The following is a 27,156-nucleotide window of genomic DNA, read 5'->3' as shown; positions in this document are numbered from 1 at the left end:
CTTCATTCATAGAATATGAAGGCTCAAAGTAGTTATATGACTAACTTAAACCAGGCAAAAAACCATATAAGTAATGCAGTTATAACTCAAACTCAGACCTCTGAACTCTTTCTACTGCATCATCTACTGCCTGGAATAATGAGACCTGGTAGAATGCTAAGCAATTACTAAAAATAAAAACAGATATAAAGTAAATTATTTATATTCTTCAATTCTACCTCCCCAGTGGGTAGCAGCTGGCCTCTAGATCAAGGCTATGGGAGGTAAACTTCCTGAGCTTCCCTCTCCCTGTGTCCAAATATACGATATATCTCTACATCCACTCTTCTTCATTTACTCTTGTGTATTGCTGAATCAGAAAACTTAAAATCTAGATGTTAACTCTGAAACAGTTTAGTCTGACTACCTCTGATTTAAGAAGAGAACACCGTCTATAGAAGAAAGCACAAAACCCCTTTGCCAAGATCTCACAACTGTCAAGCGGCCCTGCCAAGAGCACATAGATCTCCTGACTTCCAATTCTCTGTTATTTTTGCTACAACCATCTGTCTTGTTTTCTAAATCATGGCCCTTATACCTTCCCAGCTCTCCTGGTTGTCACCTCAATTATTCATTCCTAAGTCTATCCCAGCCCATGTTTTTTCAATCTTGCCCTCTCCACTGACTCCTTACAAATAGTCGCTGTTACTCTATTTCATTAAAAAAATAATCCCTTAACTTGACCTCTAGAGAACCTTTTGCTAACACTCTGTTTCTCTTTTCTTTTGCTGCTGGACTGTTTAAACATCATTTATTCTCACTGCCTCTAATGATTCCACCATACATGCTGCCTCAAGTCCCTGAAATCTGATTCTTGCCTTTTTTATTCTACTGAAATCTTGCAAGCCATTAAGAATTTCCAAGCTGATTTCCAAGCCCTTTATCTGCCTACATTTTCTTTGAACTTTCTACATTATTTGGCTCTAGAGACTACCTCTTTCTGGACAGGTTCCTTCCTTCTCTGCCCAGCCTTGGCTTTCACTTTACTGAGTTTCCTGGTTCTTCTCTTACCTCTTTCACTACTCTTTCTACATCTCTTTCAATAGCCCCTTTTTCCTATTTTATACCTGAAAATGGTATTTCCTGAGTTGCAAGCCTCAGCTCTCTACGACCTTTCACTACATTTCTTTATCTTGTAGTGCTTATCTATGCCCACGACTTCACTATAACATCAATGCAGACAATTCCCAATCTTGCTCTCTAATCCCTCTTGCCAGTTCCAATCTTGCACATCTAAGTGCCTAGTGGTCACTGTCACCAAACATCCCACTGTAATCTCAAATGCAGAATGTATAAACCACAGACCTTGCATGTTCAATTTTTCTTTCTTTGATGATGCTATCATTCTTCGAATCTCCCAGCTTAAAATTTCATATTATATATTTGACTTCTCCTGCAGCTCTTATTTAGGTGGAATCAAGTCCAATTAATTCTGTCTTTACAATCTCCTTCATATTTGCTCCCTACTTTTACCCACCCATTTTCATCACCAAAGTTCAGGTTCTTTACACTGTACTCATGAACTAATGAAACTGCCTCACATCCAATATACTACCAATTTATTAATCTTTCTTAAACAGTGTGAGATATCTTAAAGGTAACAAAGTTCATTTCTTTATATACTTCCCATGATACCTAACGTAAAGCTATTCTTAATAAATACTATTAATTTGATAAATGGGCTCTTTGAATAAAGATGGGTGAAGAAATATACTTCTCAGGAAATGGAATTAGGAACTGGATTTTTCTGACATTTCTATAAATAAGATGGAAGTGAGAATATATATTGAAATCTCTAAGTTTATGTGTTACTTTTACGACATGCAAAGACTGAATAAAAACTTCACACTGTCATATGAGCTCACTGAAAATTGGCCAAGAATGTTTAAAATAAATATACAAAAAACTGATTTAGAGAAAAACTGATGCCTAAATGATACATAAAATATTCAGTAAGCAAGGGGCCTGAGAGACCACTGTATTGTATTCCTGAAGTCAACAGTCGAATTTACCACAGGAGCCAAGAAAGGCAATAAAATGTTTTTGATTTTGTTTTTTCAGAATTCATCCATTCAACAAATACTTAGCGGGTGCCTATATGTGCTAGGTACTAGGGTTACAGTGTGATCAACAAAAAACCTTATGCCTGCCCTCTGGAGGTTTACAGAGGGGAATAAACCAAATTCTCATAAACAACATAAAACTGACAAATTGTCTATGTGCAGAGTGAGAGTAAGCGTAGAAAGGGGAGAGGGCTAACTTAGATGGAAAGGGCGGGGAAGGCTTCTCTCAGGAAGTCAATTTAAAGTTGAGGCATGAAGGATAAGCGGGAGTTGGCCAGGTGAAAAGAATGGAATCAGTAACTTTTCAGTCAGAAAGAATATCATGAGCCCTGAGGTGGGAAAAAGCCTCACTTGTTTAAGGAAGAGAAAGAAAGCTAGGGGCTGCAGTGGCAAAAGATGAGGCTGGAGTGGTAGCCAGATCATACAAGCCTTCTTATAGATACGGTCACAGATTTTGGATTTTATCCCAAGTACAATGAGAAGCCACTAGCGTCATTGAAACAAAGGCATCAAAAACATAAAGAAAATACTACTAATCCCATGGAATGTCTATACTTATCTGACCTGATAAAGTTCTAACAGATGACTCAGACATTGAAAAAACAAACTTGAAAAGTAGTCCAATACACCAACCAAGCTGAAACGACGTCTGTGAATCAGAGAAATAAATTTAACTAGAAGCCAGGCCACAGCACAGACACTACAATGCAACTGGTGAAGTTAGTGCCACTTTTTAATATAATATTTTAGATATATTTTCAATATGCTAATTCTAGTACATATAATAGATCTTCAAGAAACACATACTTATTAAAACAATACATACTTGTATTTGTTATTTAAGGAATGTGGAACAAGTTCCACCTTGGATAAACCTCATTGGCTATGAACCTGCCACTGTGCAAAGCTTAGAACAAGTTAAAATTTCACTATTGTTGATGTTCAAGAGACTACAAAATTATTATTATAACCCAACATAAAGAAATATGTCAGAAATTTAGTAGTAGTTGTTCTTTTGTAATTGACTTAGGAGTGATGACTATGAAAATCAAGCTATAAGAGGCAGGGATTGAAAAACTCCTATACTACTTCTTGAAAGACGACATCTGGGAGAGCAGGGAAGATGGAAAAGAGAAAAAATTCCATTGAAAGTTCCACAAAAATTTGAGTCCGTAGTATTGAGTTATTAAACAGAAACACCACTACAGAAAATATCTCCAAAAGTAAAGCTACATGAAAAGTACCTGCACAACCTGACACGTCAGCAGAAAGTGATGAACCACTTGAGCTTTCAATAACTGCTTAATATTAAACATCTGCTGGTGGTGATCTGCTCTGATGAGGACTTCTAGAGCTGCTAGCAGAGTTTCCCAAACACCTTGCTGAGAAAATAAACACACACCAATCAGCACAACAGTTGAAATACAGGCTGTGTGCTTTTTAGAAGACATGCAATACATCAGTTTAATATTGTGTATATATTAAAGCAAATGTTAAAATTATTTCAAGACTATTATTATTTTTTTTGTCAACAGGCCTTTTCTAAATACTTACGTTGCATGCAATATTGTGTTAGGTGTCTTACTACATTAACCTTTCTGTGGCATTAAATGACATAGTATTTTTGAAAGGTGACTTATCTTAAGGGATTTATTCAATATAGAGAAACACAAATTATCAATATAATTATTTCCAACTAATTTATTTTCAAAGAGTACTATTAAAAATGTATAAAATTCAATGCTAATTTGTGTATACAGCATTTAATCAACTTATTTTAGAACAAACTGTACTAAATTGAAAAAAGTCATTGACAATGTAAAAATTCTGCATTTTTGGATTAATTTACTTTTAAGTCCAAATAATTGAATACTCTGCACAATTACTGTGTATCTTCAAACAGTAGTTAGCATCCTTTTAAGCTGGTTTAAAAATACTTCTCTCACGTTGAATCTTAAATTATCCACAATAATAGAGAATGAGGAACCTTAGATAGATAACGAACATTAAAAGATAATCTTCATCTCATTTTATTACCCAGAATGATCTTTTAACAAAGCTGTCAACAAAAAGCAAAATTTTTTTTTTCTGATTTTTTTCCTCCCCAAATCCCCCCAGTACATAGTTGTATATTTTAGTTGGGGGTCCTTCTACCTGTGGCATGTGGGATGCCGCCTCAGCATGGCCTAATGAGTGGTGCCATGGTCCACACCCAGGATCTGAACCGGCGAAAACCTGGGCCACTGAAGCAGAGCATGCGAACTTAACCACTCAGCCACGGGGCTGGCCTCAACAAAAAGCAAAATTAACTGGCCAGGTTGCAGGTCTTGTCATTCTCCTGCCGTTATGTGATGGTAATGAACAATGAAAAGGCCGAGGAACTGACAGACTTAATCATACTATTCTAACCAAGGCCTCTCTCTTCATAAGACAGGGCCAAGATGCCCTCAAAGAAAGAGGCATATGAAAACCAGAAAGCAAGGCAGCTCAAGTATGAAAACTTGACTCAGGCCTGTAAGATATAACCAAAACAGAATAGTGCCAAAGTAAACAACCAACCAAAAGCCAAAAACAAACTCAGTTAAAAAATTATTAATTAGGAGAGAAAACTTTATTTCCATAGAAGTATTTGTGTCTATCACTTATTAATTAAATAAAATAGGTTTTGTTTTTTAATCAAACAACCCCAAATTAGCATCCTCTTGTGAAATAGTAACTAAAACAATCGCTCACCATTTAGTTAGGTTTGCTCTTCCAACCTACAATTGAGTTGATTATTATATGTTTATATTTATACTGCTTTGGCTCTACTTTGTCTACATAGGCTATCACTACGTTCACTTGCTTTCTCTCCCTGCAACATTACATATATTTTTATACACACCTGTATATGGCATTTTTTAATTCAGAAAGTGAGTATTTATTCAGAATAGGAAAAGAAATCACAACAAATTACAGTTAAAATTATAGTTAAAAACTGATAAATACCATAAAATCCAGAAAAAGCAACAGTTTAGTTAGCTGCTTGACACAACTCTATAATAGTTCCCCCTATATTTTGTGGCTGCATATTCTTTGATTGCCTCTTCATATAACAATAATTTTGTAATATAATTTTCTATAGGAAAAATGGAAAAATAATTCTGTGTTTCCTCTAGCATGTTTGGTCAAAATTTATTTTTATTAATGATATATTAGAAAAGTTTCTTTCACCTTCACAACTCATTATTGATAATGAGTAAATTTTGGGGGACTGTTGCCAAATTTGGGAATAATCAATTTTTAAAAAATTTGAAAGGTATACACTTTGAATTGGTCTTTAATTAACTATATTTGATGATAATGTTGTTACACTCTAAACAACTTTAGGCAATCACAGTCTGCACTAGAACTGAGGAGCTTGTAGAGCCTATAACATGAAGACTGTTTAAAACCAGGGCAGAAAGGAAACAGTCCTATATTCATTCCCTTGCTGGGTCATTGTGAAGACCAGCCCATCCATCCAGTTGTTGAGATGCTTTGTCTAGACCTAAGAACAAACCATGTTCCTTACCTTATGCCTATGATGAAGCCAAGACTTCATAGCCTTGCCCTACATTCCCTGATTCAGCTCTATGACTCCTGGGCAATTTGGCTCCTCTACTCAGAAGTGCGTCCATTTCCCTTTCCTTGACCTGACCACTCAAACTCTTAGCAAGATCCCCTTTCAGAATTTATGGTAAATGCAAGACCTCAATTGATTCAAATGAGGTTCTCCAGCCTGAGTACTACTATAGCTATTCCGAGTCAGCCCAAATTTTGATCCTGATCTTCTAGCTTAGTATTACCCATGGCTGCTCAAAATCTTGCACACAAAATAATCTCCACACTTCCATTTACAATTAACATTACATTGAAGTAGTAAATTTGTTCTGTTCTCCAGAAGAAAGATTAGATGAATAGTGAAAAGTACATGCCTCTCTGTGCAGCAAAGGAAACAATCAACAGAGTGAAAAGGCAACCTATGGAATGGGAGAGAATATTTGCAAACTATATATCAGATAAGGGATTAATATCCAAATATACAAAGAGTGCCTACAACTCAATAAAAAAATCAAATAATCCAAGTAACAAATGGGCAAAGGATCTGAATGGACATCTCTCCAAAGGAGACATACAAATGCCAACAAGTACATGAAAAGACCCTCATTGTCACTAACAATCAGGGGAAATGCAAATCAAAACCACAGTGAGATATCACCTCCAATCTCATGGGACGGCACTATCAAAAAACTAGAAAACAATAATTGTTGGCAAGGATGTAGAGAAACTGGAACTCTTGCACATTGTTGGTGGGATTGTAAAATGGTGCAGGTCTTATGGAAATAGTATGGAGGTTCCTCAAAAAATTAAAAATAGAACTACTATACGATTCAGCAATCCCACTTCTGGATCTATATCCAAAAGAACTGAAAGCAGGATTTCAAAGAGACATTTGCACACCCATGTTCACTGCAGCATTATTCACAATAATGTGAATTATTGCATCACTGCATAGTGCATCATTGTAGCCAAGATGTGGAAGCAAACTCAACGTCCATCGACAGATGAATGGATAAAGAAAATGTGGTCTATACATACAATGAGATATTATTCAGTCTTACAAAAGAAAGAAATCTTGTCATATGCTACAACGTAGATGAACATTAAGGACATAATGCTAAGTGAAATAAGCCAATCATAAAAAGAAAAATATTGAATGATTCCACTTATATGACGTATCTAAAGTAATCAAACTCATAGAAACAGAAAGTAGAACAGCAGTTGCCACGGATTGGGGGGCCAGGGAAATGAGTTGTTGTTGTTTAATGGGTATAGTTTCACTCAAGCAAGATGAAAAAGTTCTAGAGATCTGTTATACAACAAAGTATATGTAGTTAATACTCTACTGTACACTCAAAAATTGTCAGGAGGGTAAATTTATATCATGCGTTTTTTACCATTAAAAAAAAAAGTACATGCCTCTGCTTTATTCCATATCTTCCAGTCGAGCAATAGCTCCTCTAGCAGTTTAACATCTTGGATTATAGCATTAGACTCTACATCCAGTGTAAACTCTCCATTCTCATTGATATGAATAATATCTTCACCACAGCAACCTTCAAGAAGGATCTATAGAAAATCAGCATTAACACAAGATGCATCAATAATTGATTAATCCAAAAATTCAACAGAAACATTAAGCTTTCAATCTTAGCAGTCATAACATTAAATTCAAAGGAAAACCAGTGAATAATTCAACATTTCACAAAGTACCTTTAATTTGTTTTGCAAAACAATTCAAATAATTAGAAAAATACAAACTTTTAAATAGTTGTAAATGATTATTCAGTTTCAAACATGGGGTAAAATAAACCACATTCTATTTTTAATTTTTAAATTTAATGAATCTGTTAGGCTTTAAAATCTTTTCCAAAAAGTAGTAAGGATTCATGACACAAATGTATGGGTCATGAGAGTTTACAGAGTTGGAGGGTGGGGGCATGGGTGGAAGCACAGTCTTTTACCTTAGTACTAGTATCCTCAGAGAGACATACTTACACAATTGTTATCAAATGCTTTTAGTTAGAAAAGTATTTATTTATGATGACAGCTAGATCATAATAAAAACTTAATATGGCTTTAAAAAACAAACTCTACAGCAGCACTGCCTAATGGAAATGGCATAGCATCGGGCGTCTGGAGAACTGGGCCCTCTTCCATAACTGCAGGAGCTGAAGCAAAAAACAGTGTCTGTGAGTCTCAATTTTATCAGTCTACAGGAAGAGGGGCCAGCCTAGGAGACATCTCTGGCTCATCCAGATTTAAAATTCTACAAGTTTACTTTTTCTGTTACTCTTCTAAGATGCTTTACAGAAAACAAAAATGTAATTACTTAAATGATGAAAGAAACCAGAAGAGTACCTCAGTTTGATTAAAGGTACACTATTGAGTTCCCTTCATTTTCTTCAGGAATAAATGAGACACAAAACTCTATTACTGGGAGACTTTAATGAAGAGAGAAGTATCGCTGTGTAGCAAACTACGAGAACAAACTGTATGAGGACATACCTTCAAAATGTGAAAGCCAACAATGCATTTTTGTTTGATCAAAACCTGATGAATCACGGAAAGCCCATTACAATTTTCTAATTCACACATTCTCTGTTGGTTGTATTTAATTAATGAGAGTATAACTCTCAGTGCTAATGCTTGAGTTTCTTCACAGCTACTGAGTTCCACAACCTAAAAAAAAGTGGATTTTTTTTCTAATTTGTTGAGAGCAAAAATTTAACGTGTGATTATCTACCATTTCGTTATATCAGTCCATCAGTTTCATTTGAAACCTTATTTTTTATTGCTCAAACTTCATAATTATTCATGAATTATAAACAAAACTGACAGACACAAATTTCATGTTTTTTAGTCTCTTAAATATACTTTAAATGAATTAAAATAACATTAACACCTTAGAAGTCAGTAGCATCTTATTAGCTATCTGAAATGTCAGCAAAATGCCTCAAAGTTTTGATAATCAACAAACAGGCTCTGTGTTATATGCCGCAGGAGATGAAGTAAAAGGCATGACAGCCGCCCCCAAAGGGGCCTACTGTCTAGTCAAAAGACAAGATGCATGTCTAAAAACCATAGATTGCGCCTTGTACTTCAAACAATGCTTTGTGAACAAATACTATATATACGAAACATACACCTTATCATCATGATAAAAGGCAAAGAAGAGTGAGACAATATGAATGCCACAAAAGCACCGAAACTACTTCTGACTCCACTGTGCTTGGGTTAGGAGAGAAGATGGCCTGGAAAGAGAGCATAATCCTAGGAAGTAGGGATAACAGCTGGCGGGGGTGGGAGACAGACAGGAGACGCGTAAAGGTCTAAAACTGGAAGTTCATGGCACATCTAGGAGGCTGCAGGTTTTCTATGTGGCTAAATGGTGGAGAGGTTTAGAGGGTAGGCTATGCAGGCAAGGATTTTAAGGAGACTGGATTTTATGTTTGTAGGAAGGACGCTGAACAAAGTCTCCAAGTTTTAAATGTAAAAACATACTTTAAAAGTCTTATTGGCAAGACCCTAAATGTACGTCAGATAAAAAATTAACTATTTTCTCTAGGATCTAGTCTCCATGTAACAGTATTCATAACAAACTTATATTCAATAACTTGAGGAAAGAGGAAAAACGAAGGATATATATTTTGAAATTACACAAAATTATAAAAGGAGATCACAAAACATTGATAAGGAGTTAAATGAAAAGCTTTAAATTTTAAAACATTAAGGGAAAATTTATTCAACTAGATACTAAGTGCAAAAAAAAAGTTTGAAAAAGAAAGAGGAGGAAAAGAAAAGACAGTTTAGAGTATGGTAGGTCAAATGCTAACAAAATGTTTAGAACAGTAATAATAACACTGATATGCCCCTTATTGCAAAATGAACCAAATGTGGTCCCACTAAAGAAAGCAAGCTAGTTAGGGAGACAGTGTGAAAATCTGATAATGTTGCATAAGTTATACTTAGGGATAAAATTGTGAGGATGAAAGAAGATCAGGCTGCTTTAATTAAACAGGGACCTGGACCCTGAGGAAGTGGAGATGATTTGCACCGAAGTGAGACCATTCCTATCTCATTTTGGATTTCAGCAATCCCTGAAACAGGCAGTACATATTTATTGTCTGCCTACTCTATGTCAGGAAAGATATTGTCCCTGCCCTTGGATGACTAAACAGAAAAGATAAGGAAACAATTTATTCTAATATAGTACTCATGGTATGTGTCAAAATTTTTATATTTCTCCTTCTCTTTAAAAAAACTTCAAAGCTAAATAAATTATTTTTTGTACTTATTTTTTGACCCTTGTTTTTTTCCATGCATCTGGAAGCTTCAAGGGAAAAATGAGTGTTACAAATATTAGTTTTAGAATACATTTCTTCTATATCGTTACTACAGCATGCATTTTTTTCTCCTTGGCAATTTTAAAGCTTGACATTTAACATTTAATTGTTCCAATTAATTTCTGGATAACAGAAAACTTCTAAAATTTTGATAAATTAAAAGAAATTTTAACCATCTGTGGCAGAAAGCTTAATGACATCCTAAATAATATATGACTTTTCAATCTTAAAACTTTAATACAATTGATGTATAGCTTTATTTATAATGAAAAAGAAACCCTGAAATTTATCAATAATAAAGAAGTAGTTTCTCTTTAAATAAAACTATAATCAGTGATTCTTACCCTAGCAAAGAGGAAAACAAAAACACCAGTTCCACCAATCTCGTGCAGAATGCTTTGAATAGTTTTACGTTCAGTGGGCCGGAGACTCTTTATGTGATGAGGTTCTAATAAGATGCTTTGAACTTCTTTTGAGCTGAAGGGTCTTTGAGAAAGCTGGGTTTTCATTTGACCTTTAAGTCTAATAACTGGCTCATAGATGGTATACTGAGCAGGACAGTAAGTTGTATAAACAACTGAAAGACTTTCCTGAAACACAAATATTTTCCTTCAGTAAGCAAACAAAGTTTAAAATGTAAGTTATCAACCAGCAAATATTTCAAAGTGAAAAAAGACACCCAACAAATATTTTTCTTTGTTGTAAAAAAAACAGACACTACTATGGGCTGGCCCCGTGGCCGAGTGGTTAAGTGCGCGCGCTCCGCTGCAGGCGGCCCAGTGCTTCGTTAGTTCGAATCCTGGGCGCGGACATGGCACTGCTCATCAGACCACGCTGAGGCAGCGTCCCACATGCCACAACTAGAAGAACCCACAACGAAGAATACACAACTATGTACCGGGGGGGCTTTGGGGAGAAAAAGGAAAAAATAAAATCTTTAAAAAAAAAAACAGACACTACATTAGACAAAGATGAACATGAGAGGCAAGGCGGCTCCCCAGAATGGAAAAGATCAGTTTCATTTAGAAGCGATCAATGGTATAAACCCCATCAAGGTTGAGAAAGATCCAGCTTCGATCATTTTAGAATAAACATTAAATTATATTTACTATTACTACTAACAACAGCCAACTGTTTATACCACACTCATTACACACCAGGCACTGTTCTATGCACTTATAAATATTAACCAGTGTTTACAACCCTATGGGATAGGAACTCTGGGTCAACGTACTCAAAATTCTTGCTTTGTATTTGCTCATGGGCTGGCTACTCATTTAAACGTGACTCTAGATCATCTTTCTTCCTATTAGAATAAAATTCCAGGCTATCAGTGCACCCAACGAAAATTGAATAGAACTTTCAATATTTGTCCCATGCAGAGGGTAGTTTCGATCAGCTTCTGGCTCCCTGTCAAGCTTCTATTTATCACTTTAAAAATTATGGCAACTTTTAAATGCAAAATGTACTCTGAGATGCTCTCAGTGGCAACAGCTTGCAGGAGCTCAGGCTCGGGGAAACAATGTACTATAGTACAGGGTCTTCTCACAGAAGCCAGTGGGGGCCTTGGGTTTGATCATTGTCAACCCATGACTATTCAAGTACACTTTCACCAGGCACCATCTAGCATTTCTGCACACCAACTAAACTGACTCCTCAGTCTATCATACAAGATTATGCTGCCTAAACAAAATTTTAAACCTTCAGTATTTTTCATCAGAAAGCTGATAAAATGCCTGTCTACCTGAAACAAGTCCCACCTGACACCAACGCCTTGCCAGAAGGGCACCATCTCTGCCTGACTGCCCACTCATACCTCATAAGCCCAAAATTACTAAATCAGGCTTAAGAAATCTGCTTTCTAAAAATAGTTTTCACATAAAAGTCATAGAATTTTCATTTATGATCATTTCTGTTGAATTTTATGACTTACATATCCTATATTCTTTTCAGGCAAAATAAAAGGATTAATGAAATATTTTTGTGTGGGTGTGAAAACAAACGGATTAACCAAAAACTACAGAGCTAAATTATTTGAACAAACACTTGTTGTTTTGAGCTTATTGGTCTCTCTAAAGCAGAGATTCTCAAACGTGTGGTCCCCAACCAGCAGCATCAGCATTGTCTGGGAATTTGTTGAAAATGCAGGTTCTTGGGCCACACTTCAGATCTACTGAATCCAAAACTCTGGCCCAGCAGTCTATGTTTTAACAAGTCATCTGAGTGAGTCAATGCACTCAGGTTTGAGAACCATTTCCTAAAGCATGTTTTCTCAATGGTGGGACATTTGGGGTGGGATAGTTCTTTGTCATATAACATTGCCCATGCACTGTAAGAACATTTAGCATCCCTAGACCCCTGCTCTATAATAGTGGACAGTCAAAATGTCCCCAACCCTCATTTTTCAATACTCCTGAGGGAGAGAAAGATTGTAGGCCAATATCAGTTCTTCGGTTAAATTGCATAGGTATCTACTCTATATCTATTTTACCATAGATATATATTTAACACAACTTAAGAGTTATATTTTACAAAATATATGTACTAGAATTTCTCCTTTACTTTAGTCAAATGTTATTGTTAGTGCAATCAAGTCAATTCCAACTCCTAGTGCCCCTGTGTACAGCAGAGCGGAACCCTGCCTGGTCTTTTTGCACCATCTTCTCACCTTCTGGTGCTATATCAGACAGTGCTCCACTGCTATTCATTGGGTTTTCATGGTCAACTTTTTTTTTTTCCTGAGGAAGATTTGCCCCAAGCTAACATCTGTTGCCGATCTTCCTTTTTTTTTTCTATGTGAGCTGCCACCACAGCATGGCCACTGACAGACAAGTGGTGTAGGAATGCACCCAGGAACTGAACCCAGGCTGCCAAAGTGAAGTGCACCAAACTTAACCACTAAGCCACCAGGGCTGGCTCTTTCATGGCCAATTTTTTTGCAAGTGGGTAGTCAGGTCCTTTTTCCTAATCTGTCTTAGTCTGGGAGCTCCACTGAAACCTATCCACCACGGGTGACCCTGCTGGTATTTGAAATAACCAGTGGCATATCTTTCAGCATCACAGCAACATGCAGTTGCCACAGTGTGACATCCGACAGACAGGTGGTGCAGTTCCCTGACCTGGAAACAAACCCAGGCTGCGGAGGTGAGAACGCCAAATATTAACCACTAGACCATCAGGGCTGGCTGTGTTTAATTTATTCTTACAAATTTATTTTGATTATGAAAGATACACCTCGTTAACAACAACAAAATACATTCCAAAATAGTAGTCTCTTTCAAGTAAGAAATACCTCTGACCTATAATTGTACCTCTCCAAAGATGCAAGATAAGGAGGAGCACAGTTTCACAGTCAGATCTACCAGTTTTTAGCAGATCTTCTAAGACTATGAAGGCTCAGTTTTCTAGCTGCTGTAATGAAAAATATCCACCACAAGCTCCTAAACTGCATACTAGTAGAACAAAATATTAGAATAGGGTATAAAAAGCAATCTGAGAGTCTCGTGTAAGCAGAGTTAGCAATATCTTGAAAGCAAAATTCCTAGTTATTACTGATATTAAAGAATATTCTAAAATCTGAATATATGTAATTAAAACTATTATTACAAATAAAAATTAGTATTTATAAGTATGGAAAGGAAATGTAATGCACAATATTTTTTAGGCTAACACGTGTTATATTTTCACTATATCATAAACATTTTTCTTGAATTATTAATAGGCATAAACTAAACTGATATGTGTATATAAATACAGTTCCAAGGAAAACTGGATGAAAATCTGAAACCTGAAAACAAATTCTGAGGAGGTCAAAGTATTTCAATTTTTTTTCAGAAAATATCATGTTCTGTGGAAAGAAAATGTTGAGGAAAAAAACACAAACTTTAGAATCTAATTCATAGTTAACTACACAGTCAATAAACATACATATGTACAGTTACGATAAAGTTAAAACATATAAAATGAAAACTTACAATTAAGAGACCAATGTCCACATCTTTCTTGGCCATAAAAAGTTCTCTGATTTGTTCACATTGCAAAATTTCTTTATTAATATATTTGGAGTAGTCATTCACAGGCTTGCCATATTTACAGGGCATTATAGATGTATGGTTGGGTCCACAAGCATATAGATAAAAGGCCTCTTGTGACCCAATCTTAGCTCCTGAATAGCAGAAAAATAAAGTTACTTTAAACAAGTAATTTTACTTTACTTTACTTTAATTTATTTTTATTTTAAAGTAAAAGTAAATTTAATTTACTTTAAATAAATGTGTTAAATAAACTCTCCAACCAGAATTTTTCATAAAAAGCAAGAAACCAAGAGCTATTCTTTTTTGCCAGATTCTTTCAGTTGTTCACTATATCTTATAAAATTGATAAAGCCTCAATTTCCCAATTGGTATATTGAGCAAATAACCTATGCCAAATACAGATGGAAGATGAATTAATGGATATAACTTAACTGTGAAGTTCTTGGTAGAAAAAAAAAATCATGGAATTTCTATTTGCTCCTTAAGCTAGAAAACAGGTTTTTTTGTTTTCTTTTAATAAATGAAAACTATACCTCAGTAAATTCCTTTTTAAAATGAAATATGAATTGATATCTTTATTCCTTCTATTCATCCATCTATCTATTCAATAAACACCGTCTGAATGCCATTATGTGCCAGGTTTAGTGACATATATGTTTTAAATCACATATTTTTTTTCTCTAAAAGTTGGTATTTTTATCAAATACACTAAAATTATAAATAAAAAAGATAACCATTCTAAGTTCATCCATCATAATACTACATTTTTCAGGATTATAAAATAAAGTTGATTTAATATAAGCTTCTCTTTTTCAGGGGAGATGGGTGTACAATGTACACCTCTCCATTAAATGTATATATAAAATTATAAGAAACATCTAGATTATAAAAAAGTTAAAATATTTTAAAAGTGCATCTTGGAATCTAGGAAATACATACTTATTAAGTACAAATGAAGAAACAAGGATTAATATTTTATCCATGATAATTAATTTATCTGAATATTTGTCAACTGAAAGAAAAATTCGGAAATGCTTTGAAGGTGAAAAACATACCATTGAAGAGGAGTAAATTTCCTAGGTCCCATTTTCCAGCCAATTGTAAAATGTCTTCTTGAGATGATAAACAATGGCCAATCATGCAAAATGTTTTATTGCTATCAGATGACAAATTTGTTTTTCTTGGAAGAATAAAATCCAAAGTAACATCAGGTTTCCTACATTAAAAACAGAGTTAAATCAATTACTTCGGTGAGGACTGAGTAGTAAGTATTTTAAAAGTATTAATGTTTAACAATGGGAAATTCTTGAACAATTTTCTTGGTTCAGTATCAGATAGTCGGTGAGGTGGGGAAAGAGAACTGATTCTGTTGTCTCTTGGTCCAGGTTGCTGGCGGTCCCTAAACCCTAGAAGGAGGGAGAAGAACAGAGATGCCTGATGACCCTACACCAGGCCAGGGGAAAAGGACCAGACTTCGCTGCAAGTCTTCTTTCCCGTTTGACTTCTGCATATGTGCCTTCCTGGTTTACAGATTCAAACCAAACACCTCCCCCTAATTTTACCAAGAAGTCGCCCATTTTGGTAAACAATTCCCAAAATCTCATGTCCTCCATGAGGCCTTCAAAGACCAATCAGAGAAAGAATATCACTTCTCCAGGTTGTGTTCTGACTAGCCACTGAAATGCCTATGCTTTTCTGCATTTTCTGTTTTTTCAATGCTAAGTCATAACAGAGCTTTTGATTAGTCTCTTGTTTCTCTTCATGGACAAAGATTACAGGAATCCTTAAAAAAGGCAGAGAAGGAAAAGGTAAACTGATGGTTTCTCATGGAGAGACACACATGACGGGAGGACTTCATCACCTGGTTGAAACTGCAGAGTGCCAAACTCTACCTCTGGTTTAAGAATGTTAAAGCTCGGGGCTGGCCCCGTGGCCGAGTGGTTAAGTTCGCGCGCTCCGCTGCAGGCGGCCCAGTGTTTCGTTAGTTCGAATCCTGGGCGCGGACATGGCACTGCTCATCAGACCACGCTGAGGCAGCGTCCCACATGCCACAACTAGAAGAACCCACAACGAAGAATACACAACTATGTACCGGGGGGCTTTGGGGAGAAAAAGGAAAAAAATAAAAATCTTTAAAAAATATAAAAAAAAAAAAAAAAAAAAAAAGAATGTTAAAGCTCCATATGAAGATAATGAAAGTAACTTGTAAAGGCAAAGTTTGTGGATAAGATAAAGACTTAGAATAAGCTAACATGGTTAGTTCTTAATGAGAAATTCTATTTCAGTATATATTTATTTAAAAACTTTCCCCTAAGGCTTCCTGTTTCATATTTAACATATAAACTTAATTATTTTGATAGGAATATTTTTTAATAAAGGAAATATGTGAGATAACTTTTTTTGAGGTATATTTGATGTACAACATTATAGTGAGGTAACGCAGCTCTTTCTTGAACCAAATAAATGGCTGTGACTGAAACACTACTGCCACCTAGTGGCAATATGACCTAACAAAGTTTTTAAGGGTGAAGACAGCATTGCAAGATGAATTCAACAAATATTAAGTGTCTACTAGGTGCCATATATTCCCACCAGATTTGTGTGCTATTAATTTAATAGAAATTAAAGAGAAAATATTAATAAGTTGTTTTTCAGTGTCTTTATGTATTATTAAAAATGGCCTCTTGAAATATAAAATAGAGATAATATACCTACTCTATAGTGCTTTTGGGAGGACTAAACGAGGTAATCTGTGTAAAGTGCTTAACACAGAGCCTAGCATATGATGAGAGCTCAGGAAATGAGGCGGAGATTCCAGCAGAAAGAGGCTCTCTACTTGACAGCTCCACCCTCGACTCCGATGATCTAACTCTAAGTTCTAGAAAAAAAATTTACTGATTGGCTACAGCTGCCCTTCAGGCTTGGGCAGCTGTGAAGACAGAACTTCTCAGAAAATATTTTATTTGGAATATGGAAATTAAGCTTCAACAACGTATTTTCATGTATTTTTTAAATGAAGAAACCAAAACTGAACTTTTGATTTTATTTCCAAAGTTTGTCCTTTCCTGTGGAGACACGGTGGACTGGCTATCCTAAAGCCATTCACAAGCCCCCTCTCCCCTGCCTTCCTCTAGCATTGAGGCAGGACAGCTGTTAGTGATCAAGTCCTGGAGCCTCCCTTGCTGCGACGACCCGGCACAGTCTTCCCTTAGTTTCCACAGGCCCTCTCCTCTGCCTGGATCACTCCTCCTTCCTCCTGTTCACGGCAAGCTCCATCTCCTTCTTCGGTCTCAGCCTGGATAACCTGTTCCTACACAGGCCTTCCCTGATCCACCTCTCTTAAGCAGCAAATCTGATATTTTCTGTCTCAGGACCTGTTACCTTCACAGTATTTGTTATACTTTGCATATATTCATTTAATTGTGTTTGCTGGTGTCTGCTTCCTCCTTAGACTGTGAGTTCCAAGAAGGCAGGGCACATGGCTGTCTTGTTTACTACTGCCCCCAGGCCTAATATGCCATGTGCTTGGCACACAGTAACTCCTCAATAAATATTTGGATGAACAAATAACTGAAAGAAATAGGTTAATTTGTGCTAAGGGTATACGTTATTTTTGTGGTTTAATCTGCTTCAAGGGATTTTTGAAAGAATTGGGAGATAATGTACATAAAACACCTAGCAAAAGGTGTGCAGCAGAATAGGTATGCAATATTTCACATTTGACTATACCTAGATTCCTGATCTTGGCATGCAAAGCCTCCTGTCAGGTAGTTTCACCATGCCCATTCATTTTTCTTTCTCATTATTCAACTTAGACTCCTCCTTCCAGCCAGTGTGATCTTTTCCCATACTACACTAGTTTCCAATTCTGTATCCCCTTTCATGCTATTTTCATTCAATAACATACTTCCCAACTCTTAGAAATCCAAGATACCTTATGCTCTCGTAGGGTTAAATTTTACATTAAGATATTCCACAAAATGTTTCTTATTAACTTGACCCACAATTCTCCTGGTTGGTAAAAATCATATAGTACTATACCTGAATCCATCACCTGGTATATTTCCAGGACCCTATCTTAACCTATCACTTGATACATTGGCTTATATTTTCCTCTAGTCATTCTAATTTCTTTTGAAACCCCGATTTAATTTAGGTATTAGCGTTATTAGACACAATTTAAATAATTCCTTGTGGATTCATTTTTATAATAAATGGGCTTGAAGAACCAAATTATAGGTTATATTCCTTGATCTAATACATAGTCTACATAAACGTCTAATTTCTGCATGTCGCCCCAGTCCCAAATATTAATTTTCAACAATTACTTCTATGGGAAATTCATTTTGTACGAAAGTGATAAATAGGAGAAAATATCCAACTCTGACACAGATTCCTTCATTACTATATAGTAAATTTTATCTATAGTTTGCTGTAAGCTATAAGTTTCAGAAGCTATAACAGACTAATTAAACTTAAAATTGTAACTGAGATTACTAAGTATTTATTAAAAATGTTTCATACCTCTGTCCAGAGACCCATATGGAGATTTTCCCATGGATACTCTTTTTCCCTTGGGGCTGCTCTAAGTAGGTGAGCACTAAATGTTGCCACTTGCTTGGGAGGAAAATATTCTTCTGTGATTCCGCCTGTGCTAGTAAAACAGCTTTCATATCATCGTTGGAATCCATGCACACACTACACAAAAAGAGAAAAGACATAGGCTGAAAATATAAATTTCTGGTCTCAGTTTTTTACACATGTATAACTATAATTCTAAATATTTAAGTGAGATTAAAAATCAGTTCTATTTTTAAACTAACTTGAAGAGTCAGTAGGTAAAACAAAGGTTTTACACCATAATCTGCTTAGTTATTTTATTCTATTTCGACCTCAATTCATGAACTAAAATAGATTGGCTCATTTGCTGCTGTTAATAATTTAGGCAATAATTTTCAGAATTCAATTTACAAAAAATATTTTATTATTACTATTTATATAGTCATTGCCCTTTTAGAAATTACAATGTAATATTTGGTTCATACAAAAATTAATACACACTGTACCTAAATGTCTAAATGCCAGCATATATTGGAGGTCTAACCCACTTTGAGGGATTACTGAGAGAATTAGGATATAATGTATATAAAGTACTTAGCATATATTGGAGGTCTAACCCACTTTGAGGGATTACTGAGAGAATTAGGATATAATGTATATAAAGTACTTAGCAACCTTCATAACATTTATAAAGCATTTATTCCTAAATAACATATTGTTTGCTTACTGTTAAGTTTTATAAAAACAGTATCATACTATTCATACTCAATACAAATAAAAGACTTGTATCTATTCTAGTTAACAAAGGGGATATAGGAACAAAGGACAAGATGGCAAGGAGAATCTGAGCTTCTTAGACAACGGCTGTTAAATATATAATCTGCATGGAAAACAGCTGTCTGATAATAACATTTTAAGATCATTGTAATATGATAGAATACTTCCATAGACAAGACTTCAGAAAGTATTTGGTCTAAAATCTAATTGAGAATTAACATAATCTACTTTAGAGTTTAACTATAGCTTTTGGATAGAATAATAAACTATTACAAAGGTGATATTAATAACTGTTAGAATGTATCTTCTTTAACAAAGTTTTTCTGTTTTGCTATAGTTATCTTCATTAGCAGATTTCACATTAATGTCTCTTACATAAATTACTTAAATACATGAGCTATTCGTAGGGGGTTAAAGATAATCAATACCGAAAAATAAAAGTGCCATTGTGGGGATCAGCCCACACTTGGATCATCAATGCTTTGGATCCCAATGAAATCATATGAATACAACCTTCTTCTATGAGTCTTTCACCATGATTTATGTGTTCTGCACCTTCCGGTCTGTTGTTCTCTATGATAAAAAGACGTGAGAATGATCAGTAAAACATTTGATAAAAATTGTGGGAAAAGTAAATTTAAAAGAATATAAAGCATGGTTGTTCATTTGTAATAAATTATTTACTCAGAATGTCTAAACCTGACCTGTTCAAACAACAATATTTCCAAAGTTTGTTAACTCCAAAAAAGCACAGAGTGAAAACAGTTATTGCATGCTTTAAGTCATTAAATGTTTCAAAATATACGATAACCGAGGGCTAACTGCAGGATGAACAAACTGCTGTGATGTCACTGTGGTGACCTGTTACAATCTGTGCCACGATTCTTTTATCGATTAGATGGGCCATGGAGACATCATGGACCCCTGCCCAGGCAGTACATGCCATTGTCACATGCTTCACACTACCAAAAGTCACCCTATAATTATTACGATAGCATCTTTTTAAAAAAACTTATCATATTAAAATTCCTTTTAGAAAAACTGTGGTGTTTGAATATATTCCTTTAGACTCCCTGATTAGTAATCTTTGAATGTAATTGTTAAGTAATTCTGAAACTCTAAAATGTTTCCCTAAGGCAAGCTAAGGTAAGTGCTATATGTTTTGGGCTATCTGGTTATTCATCCTGATAGATCATCTTTTTCTTTCTCATCACTTAAAACCTAGCACTACCTATAAATGTAAGGAAGAGCTGAATCCTCAAGCCATCTATGCTCCCTATTACTACAATGCATGACTTTATGTAAAGCTATGTTAATTAAATGTACCAAAATATAAAATGCATGTCCAAAGGCTCAAACTTTTACAGAAGATGAGCACTAACAATTATTAGACTGCATTTATATTAGGTGCCATTTTTCAATAGGTATAATCACTACCAATTTTTAAGAATACTCCCCCTAGCAAAGATAATAGTCTTAAAAATAAAGAGTTAAATTCATTGATTTTTTTTTGAGGAAGATTAGCCCGGAGCTAACATCTGCCTCCAATCCTCCTCTTTTTTGCTGAGGAAGACTGGCCCTGAGCTAATATCCATGCCCATCTTCCTCTACATGGGATGCCTGCCACAGCATGGCTTGACAAGTGGTGCATAGGTCTGTACCCTGGATCTAAACCGGCCAACCCTGGGCTGCCGAAGCAGAATGTGCGAACTTAATCCTGTGCTACCAGGCTGGCCCCAATTCATTGATTATTTTGAGGACTATTGCCCAAGATATAAGATGTATAGAGAACTCATATCTGATGTGATATTAAAAAATGTTCCTGTATCAAATCTGCACTTGCACAAATAAAAGACTAGAAGAAAAACCAGGGTGTACCCAGGAACGATAGAGTGAGAAAATATATTACAAATATATTTACAATAATTTAAAAATAATATTTATAAGTAATTCAATGCTCACAACAATCTTATGAGGTAAACATTATTCCCATTTTGAGGGTGACAGAATTGAAGTGCTGAGAGGTTAAATAACTTGCTCAATGGCACACGGTTCAGCAGCAAAGGATGTGTTATCACTGTAGTATTTTCTTCATTGCGCTTCAAAATTTTCTTACTGTATACTATTTTAAATGTTCTTTTAAAATGTAAAATATGCAAAATTCTCTTTCTAAAATTTGTTTTTTTTTTTTTAAGATTAGCACCTGAGCTAACAACTGTTGCCAATCTTTTTTTCCCCCCTGCTTTTTTCTTCCCAAATCCCCCCACTACATAGCTGTATATTTTAGTTGTGGGTCCTTCTAGTTGTGGCATGTGGGACGCCACCTCAGCATGGCCTGATGAGCAGTGCCATGTCTGCACCTAGGATCCAAATCAGCGAAACCCTGGCCTGCTGAAGTGGAGCGCATGAACTTAACCACTCGGTCATGGGGCCAGCCCCTAAAATATGTTTTCTAACACATCTTTACAATAAAAATTTAAATAAATTTTTCCCAATACTTACTTTTCTCAGGTCATTGTGTATATTTATTCATTTTATAATAAATTATTTACATTGGGATTGCCCCCACTTAAAATATGACAAGGGAATCTGCACAGTTTATAGTGTAGTAGTGACAATTAAGCTCTGGAATTAAATATGGGTGGGTTGAAATCCCTTTCCATCACTTATCAGCTATACAAATTGGTCATGCTGCTTAACTTTATCTGCAAATATGAACAGTATAAACAATTACCCTTCATGAATTGTCGTGAAGATTAAAAATGTATATAGAAAGAGCTTAGCAAAGCGAGGCACACATAGAAAGCACTCAATGTACATTAGATAGCATCATCATCTATAATATCACATGTATATTGTTTCAGAATTATCAATTCTTAGGTGGCAAAATTTACTTCACAAAAGAAAATGCTATAACTACCTAAAACATTACAAATTATCTGTTAAGAGTTTTTAAAAGTTGGCCTCCTAGACTAACCCATAAAAGTACATAAGTATGCTATGCTAATAACATGGAAAAGAGTCTATGGAAAAGTGACCTCAGAGCCACAATTGTGGCTATCTGGTGACATTTCCCACCCTTCAGTCTTGACAGTGTCATTAAGGATTTTCCTTTCCATCTATAAGTCAGTGGTACAGGACCTCCCTCAGAAATCAGAACCAGTAAAGGCCTAGTGTCCTAAAGCAGAGGCTCCTGCAGGGTGGGTAAGATTTGTGGGATGAAGAACTATTGAGGCCAGCACGTCCATATAAGCATAAATCCCTACACATCTGTCTCGTCTAGTCATTTCATTCATCCCACAGACCCTGAGAATTAGCCTACCTGCTTCACTTCCCACCACCATAAACCACTTTTTAAGGAACAGGTTCCTTCTGCCTCAGTCACATGAGAACAAGATGCAGGTTCATTGCAGCATAACAGCAATTCGATCCATTGTAGAAAGGACTGGAATGAAATCTATTCTAACTTTGGAGAATGGCTGATGCATTTAAACATTCTGTGACAGAGACTAGGAGAGGGGCACTGAGGTGAGATACAGCATGAGAAGGAGAGCTTGAACTAAAAGAGAGAAAGGAGGTGAAATGGGGACTGACTAATAGGGGCTGGGAAATAGGTAGAAGAAGGATGGAAAGTGGTTATAGGGTTTTAGCCTTTCCTTTCCTAACATCAGGAGCCACCCTAATCCAGTAGTGGGACCAGGAAAGCAGCAAGAAATGGGACTGGTGACCTTCAGAGTAGTTGTATATATGGTGGTTCCCCCTGTCCTCCACCAATACATACACACATGAGGCAAAAGTACAGAAGAAAATGGAGTTTGCAAGGCTATCTCACAACTCAGCCTTTGGTAAGTCAGGACCTGCCATTACTAGGCATTTAAGGTGAAGAACATGTTAAGAGTAAGTTAGACCATTGCTATATTGTTACTGCTCAACCAAAATTGCCATGTGAGAAAGCTTAGTGTAACAGGTAACGCTGTCATCATACCTGTTCCATCAAAACTACTATCTTGTAAAATTAATGATTTGTTTCTTTTCTTTATCTTCTTTCCCCTTTCTGTGGTACCCTCTGCTTCATGGATACACTCCACATTAAACCACAGTGAGACGCTGAAACCTTCTGACAGGTGTGGCCAGCAGTTTTGTCCCAGCAACGGCAAGTGGACTGGAGCTATGTGCCAGGAGGAAAGCAGCTGCTGGGGGAAACCTTCGCTGTCAGCCTCTTTCTTGCTCCGTGACACTCGTGCTCTTCTCAATAAGCCCAGGGCCTTACTGTTTAGAATTCTAGGACACTTCTGCGATGAAACACCATTGCTTAAACTGGGAGTATGCAGCAAAGGGAAGGTTAGATACTGCAAAGGGCTCATAGCAATATCACTTTCAACAATTTTCAGAAGACCCAGAAGAAGAATTTCCTAGAGAAAAAGAGAAACAAATAAAACTTTCCAATCATGTTATAAGACACATAATAATCTTGAAATTCAGGTATTAAATAAAAATACAAACATACTCATATACATTATTAGCATTCCCATTTAAATACCTTCCTATCTATGACATCATTAAATTCTCATTTTTTGTGTAGTTAAGATAAAATATGAAACAGAGATTTCATTCTTAAAATATGTAATCCCTTGTGGTTAATTTGTTTTAGATTTAAATGCTTTTATGGTATAAACCTAAAAGTTATGAGTTGGTTTTAAGCATTAGAAATTAAATACAATAATTATACCAGGAATAATTTCTACCGAAGAAAGATGCTTATTTCCATGTAGACTCTAATTGTTTCTCTCTTTTTTTTTTTTCCAGATCGGCACCTGAGCTAACAACTGTTGCCAATCTTTTCTTTTCCTGCTTTTTCTCCCCAAATCCCCCCAGTACATAGTTGTATATTCTAGTTGTGGGTCCTTCCAGTTGTGGCATGTGGGATGCCACCTCAGCATGGCCTGATGAGCGGTGCAATGTCCGCGCCCAGGATCCAAACCAGTGGAAACCCTGGGCCGCTGAAGCGGAGTGTGCAAACTTAACCACTCGGCCACAGGCCAGCCCCTCAATTACCGTTAAGTGAAGGATAGAACCAGAGACTTTATAAATTCTCCAAATTTCTAAATGATATTTATAGCATGTTTGGCTTGATAAAATTGAGTGCTCAATTACTTTCCAACTTATTTTACGTCTTTTCTCTAATCAAATAAATTTTCTTTCATCTGTGTTTGGCAAACTAAAATAAGGTTTTTAGGTTTTATTTATAATTACAAGGTTTTGGTTAAACTGAAATGCAGAATGTACAGAAAAGATGAGAGAAAACAAGCATTTAATTAAAGGGAAAAGCAATGATAAGACAAGTAAATAGAAAAGATGAACCTAGTACAATGCCCTACTCATGCATAAAATAACATCTAACACTATGACAATGAGAAATACACCCAGAAGAAGTAATAGAAACATTCCATAATTATACAGTCAGTTCTCAATTGTCCACACAAGTGGTTTTTAACCTTGTGTTCCTCAGAGCTCCCTCAGGGTCCACACACCTGGAGTGGGTGGTGAAATGGGTAGGGCTAGGAACATCCAATCTTGCTTCAAAAAAGTACCTCCAAGGTTTTGTTTTATTTGCTTATGCTTCTGGTCTATATTTCATTATAAAAATAGGTTTCTCAGCAAAGAACAGTCTGCAAGTCTGTTAAGCTACATCAGTGGAAAGGAAAAGTGATAGAAGATAACTGAAGAGTGGATAATAATTTTCCCCCAAAAAAGATAATCCTCAAAATGGTTATCATTACTCATAATTAAGTTTTCTTTAGTAATCAAAATTATTCAGCATTTCTTAAGCACAAAGACTGGGGTTGGGATGGGGTAAGGGACTATGATCCCAGTGATATACCTGGTTGGTCAAAACAGAAATGAAATGGTTAAAATATATGCAAGTAATAAAATAGAGAAATTCAGACATTACATGGAACTGACTGTATAATTACCACAAGAAAAGAGAGATCTTAGTGCTTTCCAAATAATTAAAAAAAAATTCTATTAGGTATCAGTGAAAAAAATGTTAAATTATATTTACTGTACAAGGAGATTTCTCCAGAAATATTCTCAAAAGAAGGGTTAGCTCTTCTGAACATGTTCTTGAACTCATCAGAGATACCAAAAGATCCACCAATACTCTCTGGCATACTAAATTAAAGAAAGATAGAGGGGGAAAATTAAAGCCAGTACACACTTAATTAAAGGAACTGAATAAGCAATTTCACTGAAAAAGATCAAATACTGCTGTCAATCTTAAATGGATTATAAACAATCTAATAATCCAAAAATTTGCTCAAGAAATAGCAATAGAATTAAATGCACACCAACCAACCAACCGACAAAAACACTTTTCTTAAAGATTGGTTAACTCCAAGTAAAACAAAGGTACTATTAAAAGAAGCATAAATTTATACAGCATACATTAAACAAGTTGACACTGTTAGGTACCATAAAATAGTTTGCTACCTTCTTATCTTGAACTATCACTTTCTAAATACAACTATCACTTGCTATATAGAAAATTCGATGATGTAAATAAAAGTAGAAATACTAATAATTAGGAAAATACTTAAATATCACAAAGAATTAGGTTGAAAATTTTCTTTACTCCATCATGGGGGTGAGCATAAAATACAATCAGTGGTACACAAATTCAGAGAACTTTTTAGAGTAAAATAATAACTAACATTTGTAGCACACATTACAGTATTCAAAGTATATTTACATGCACTATCTCAGTCGATCCTCACAAAAACAACTCTTAAAATTAAATATTATCTCCATTTTAGACATGACAAAAACCACCCTGATTTGAAACCCGAAAACAGAAGCCATGTTTAAGAAACATATTTTGTAGAAGCAGTGAACTGATGCAGTAGTGTAACAGTAGGTGTATGTGGAAAGAAACTGGCAACAAGACTAGAAGATAGCATGAACTTTATCCTGCAAATAACATGAATCCACTGAAGGTTTTAGAGTAAGAAGGTAATATGATCAGAGTAAAGTGTATGTACTTAGATTTTTTTTTCAGTTCAAAACTCAGAGGTTCCAGTTCAAAATGAGGGAATTGAGACATATATACGTATATATATTTGCCTTTGTCTACTAATGAAAACTCACTGAACTAAAAGTACAGAATTACAAAAAGGCAGAAACACATAGCAAAAAAAGTGGGGGAGGCAGTGGGCATTGGGGGCACATCAAGTGAGAGATTTAAAAATATCTCTCGAAGGGGCCGGCCCAGTGGCATAGGGGTTAAGTTTGCACGTTCCACTTTGGCGGCCCGGGGTTCACTGGTTTGGATCCCCGGGGGTGGACCTATGCACCGCTTGTCAAGCCATGCTGTGGTAGGCATCCCACATATGAAGTAGAGGAAGATGGGCACGGACGTTAGCTCAGGGCCAGCCTTCCTCAGCAAAAAGAGGAGGATTGGTGGCAGATGTTAGCTCAAGGCTAATCTTCCTCAAAAAAAAAAGGGGGGGGGGAGGTCCGGCCTCATGGCCGAGTAGTTAAGTTCTCGTGCTCTGCTTCGGTGGCCCAGGGTTTCACCAGTTCGGATCCTGGGTGCGGACATCACACCGCTCATCAAGCCATGCTGAGGCGGCATCCCACATGCCACAATAGAAGGACCCACAACTAGAAATACATAACTATGTACCAGGGGGCTTTGGGGAGAAAAAGGAAAAATAAAATCTTTAAAAAAAAAACGGATAATGGAATAGAATTTCT

General features: G+C 35.8%; 1 protein-coding gene across 10 annotated transcripts in view; it reads right to left on the bottom strand.

Moving 5' to 3' along the window:
- The window catches only part of LYST (lysosomal trafficking regulator), a 194,002-nt gene that overhangs the window by 98,572 nt on the left and 68,274 nt on the right, over positions 1-27,156 (bottom strand). For 7 of the 10 annotated variants that reach the window (XM_070568406.1, XM_070568407.1, XM_070568403.1 and 4 more), the window contains exons 11-20: positions 25,466-25,575; positions 23,387-23,813; positions 19,830-19,974; positions 18,589-18,762; positions 15,120-15,280; positions 14,005-14,195; positions 10,375-10,620; positions 8,193-8,366; positions 7,100-7,253; positions 3,347-3,480 (exon numbers count right to left, since the gene is read on the bottom strand). In XM_070568406.1, the coding sequence (XP_070424507.1) occupies positions 3,347-3,480; positions 7,100-7,253; positions 8,193-8,366; positions 10,375-10,620; positions 14,005-14,195; positions 15,120-15,280; positions 18,589-18,762; positions 19,830-19,974; positions 23,387-23,813; positions 25,466-25,575 (1,916 nt within the window). Of the gene's footprint in view, positions 1-2,666; positions 2,752-3,346; positions 3,485-7,099; positions 7,254-8,192; positions 8,367-10,374; positions 10,621-14,004; positions 14,196-15,119; positions 15,281-18,588; positions 18,763-19,829; positions 19,975-23,386; positions 23,814-25,465; positions 25,576-27,156 lie in introns of all 10 variants that reach the window. The other 3 variants (XM_070568416.1, XM_070568427.1, XM_070568450.1) reach the window with 3 other exon arrangements.

The sequence above is a fragment of the Equus przewalskii genome, chromosome 1, assembly GCF_037783145.1.
Source record: "Equus przewalskii isolate Varuska chromosome 1, EquPr2, whole genome shotgun sequence".
NCBI classification, from domain to species: Eukaryota; Metazoa; Chordata; class Mammalia; order Perissodactyla; family Equidae; genus Equus; species Equus przewalskii.
This window is presented reverse-complemented; position numbering and strand designations above follow the sequence as displayed.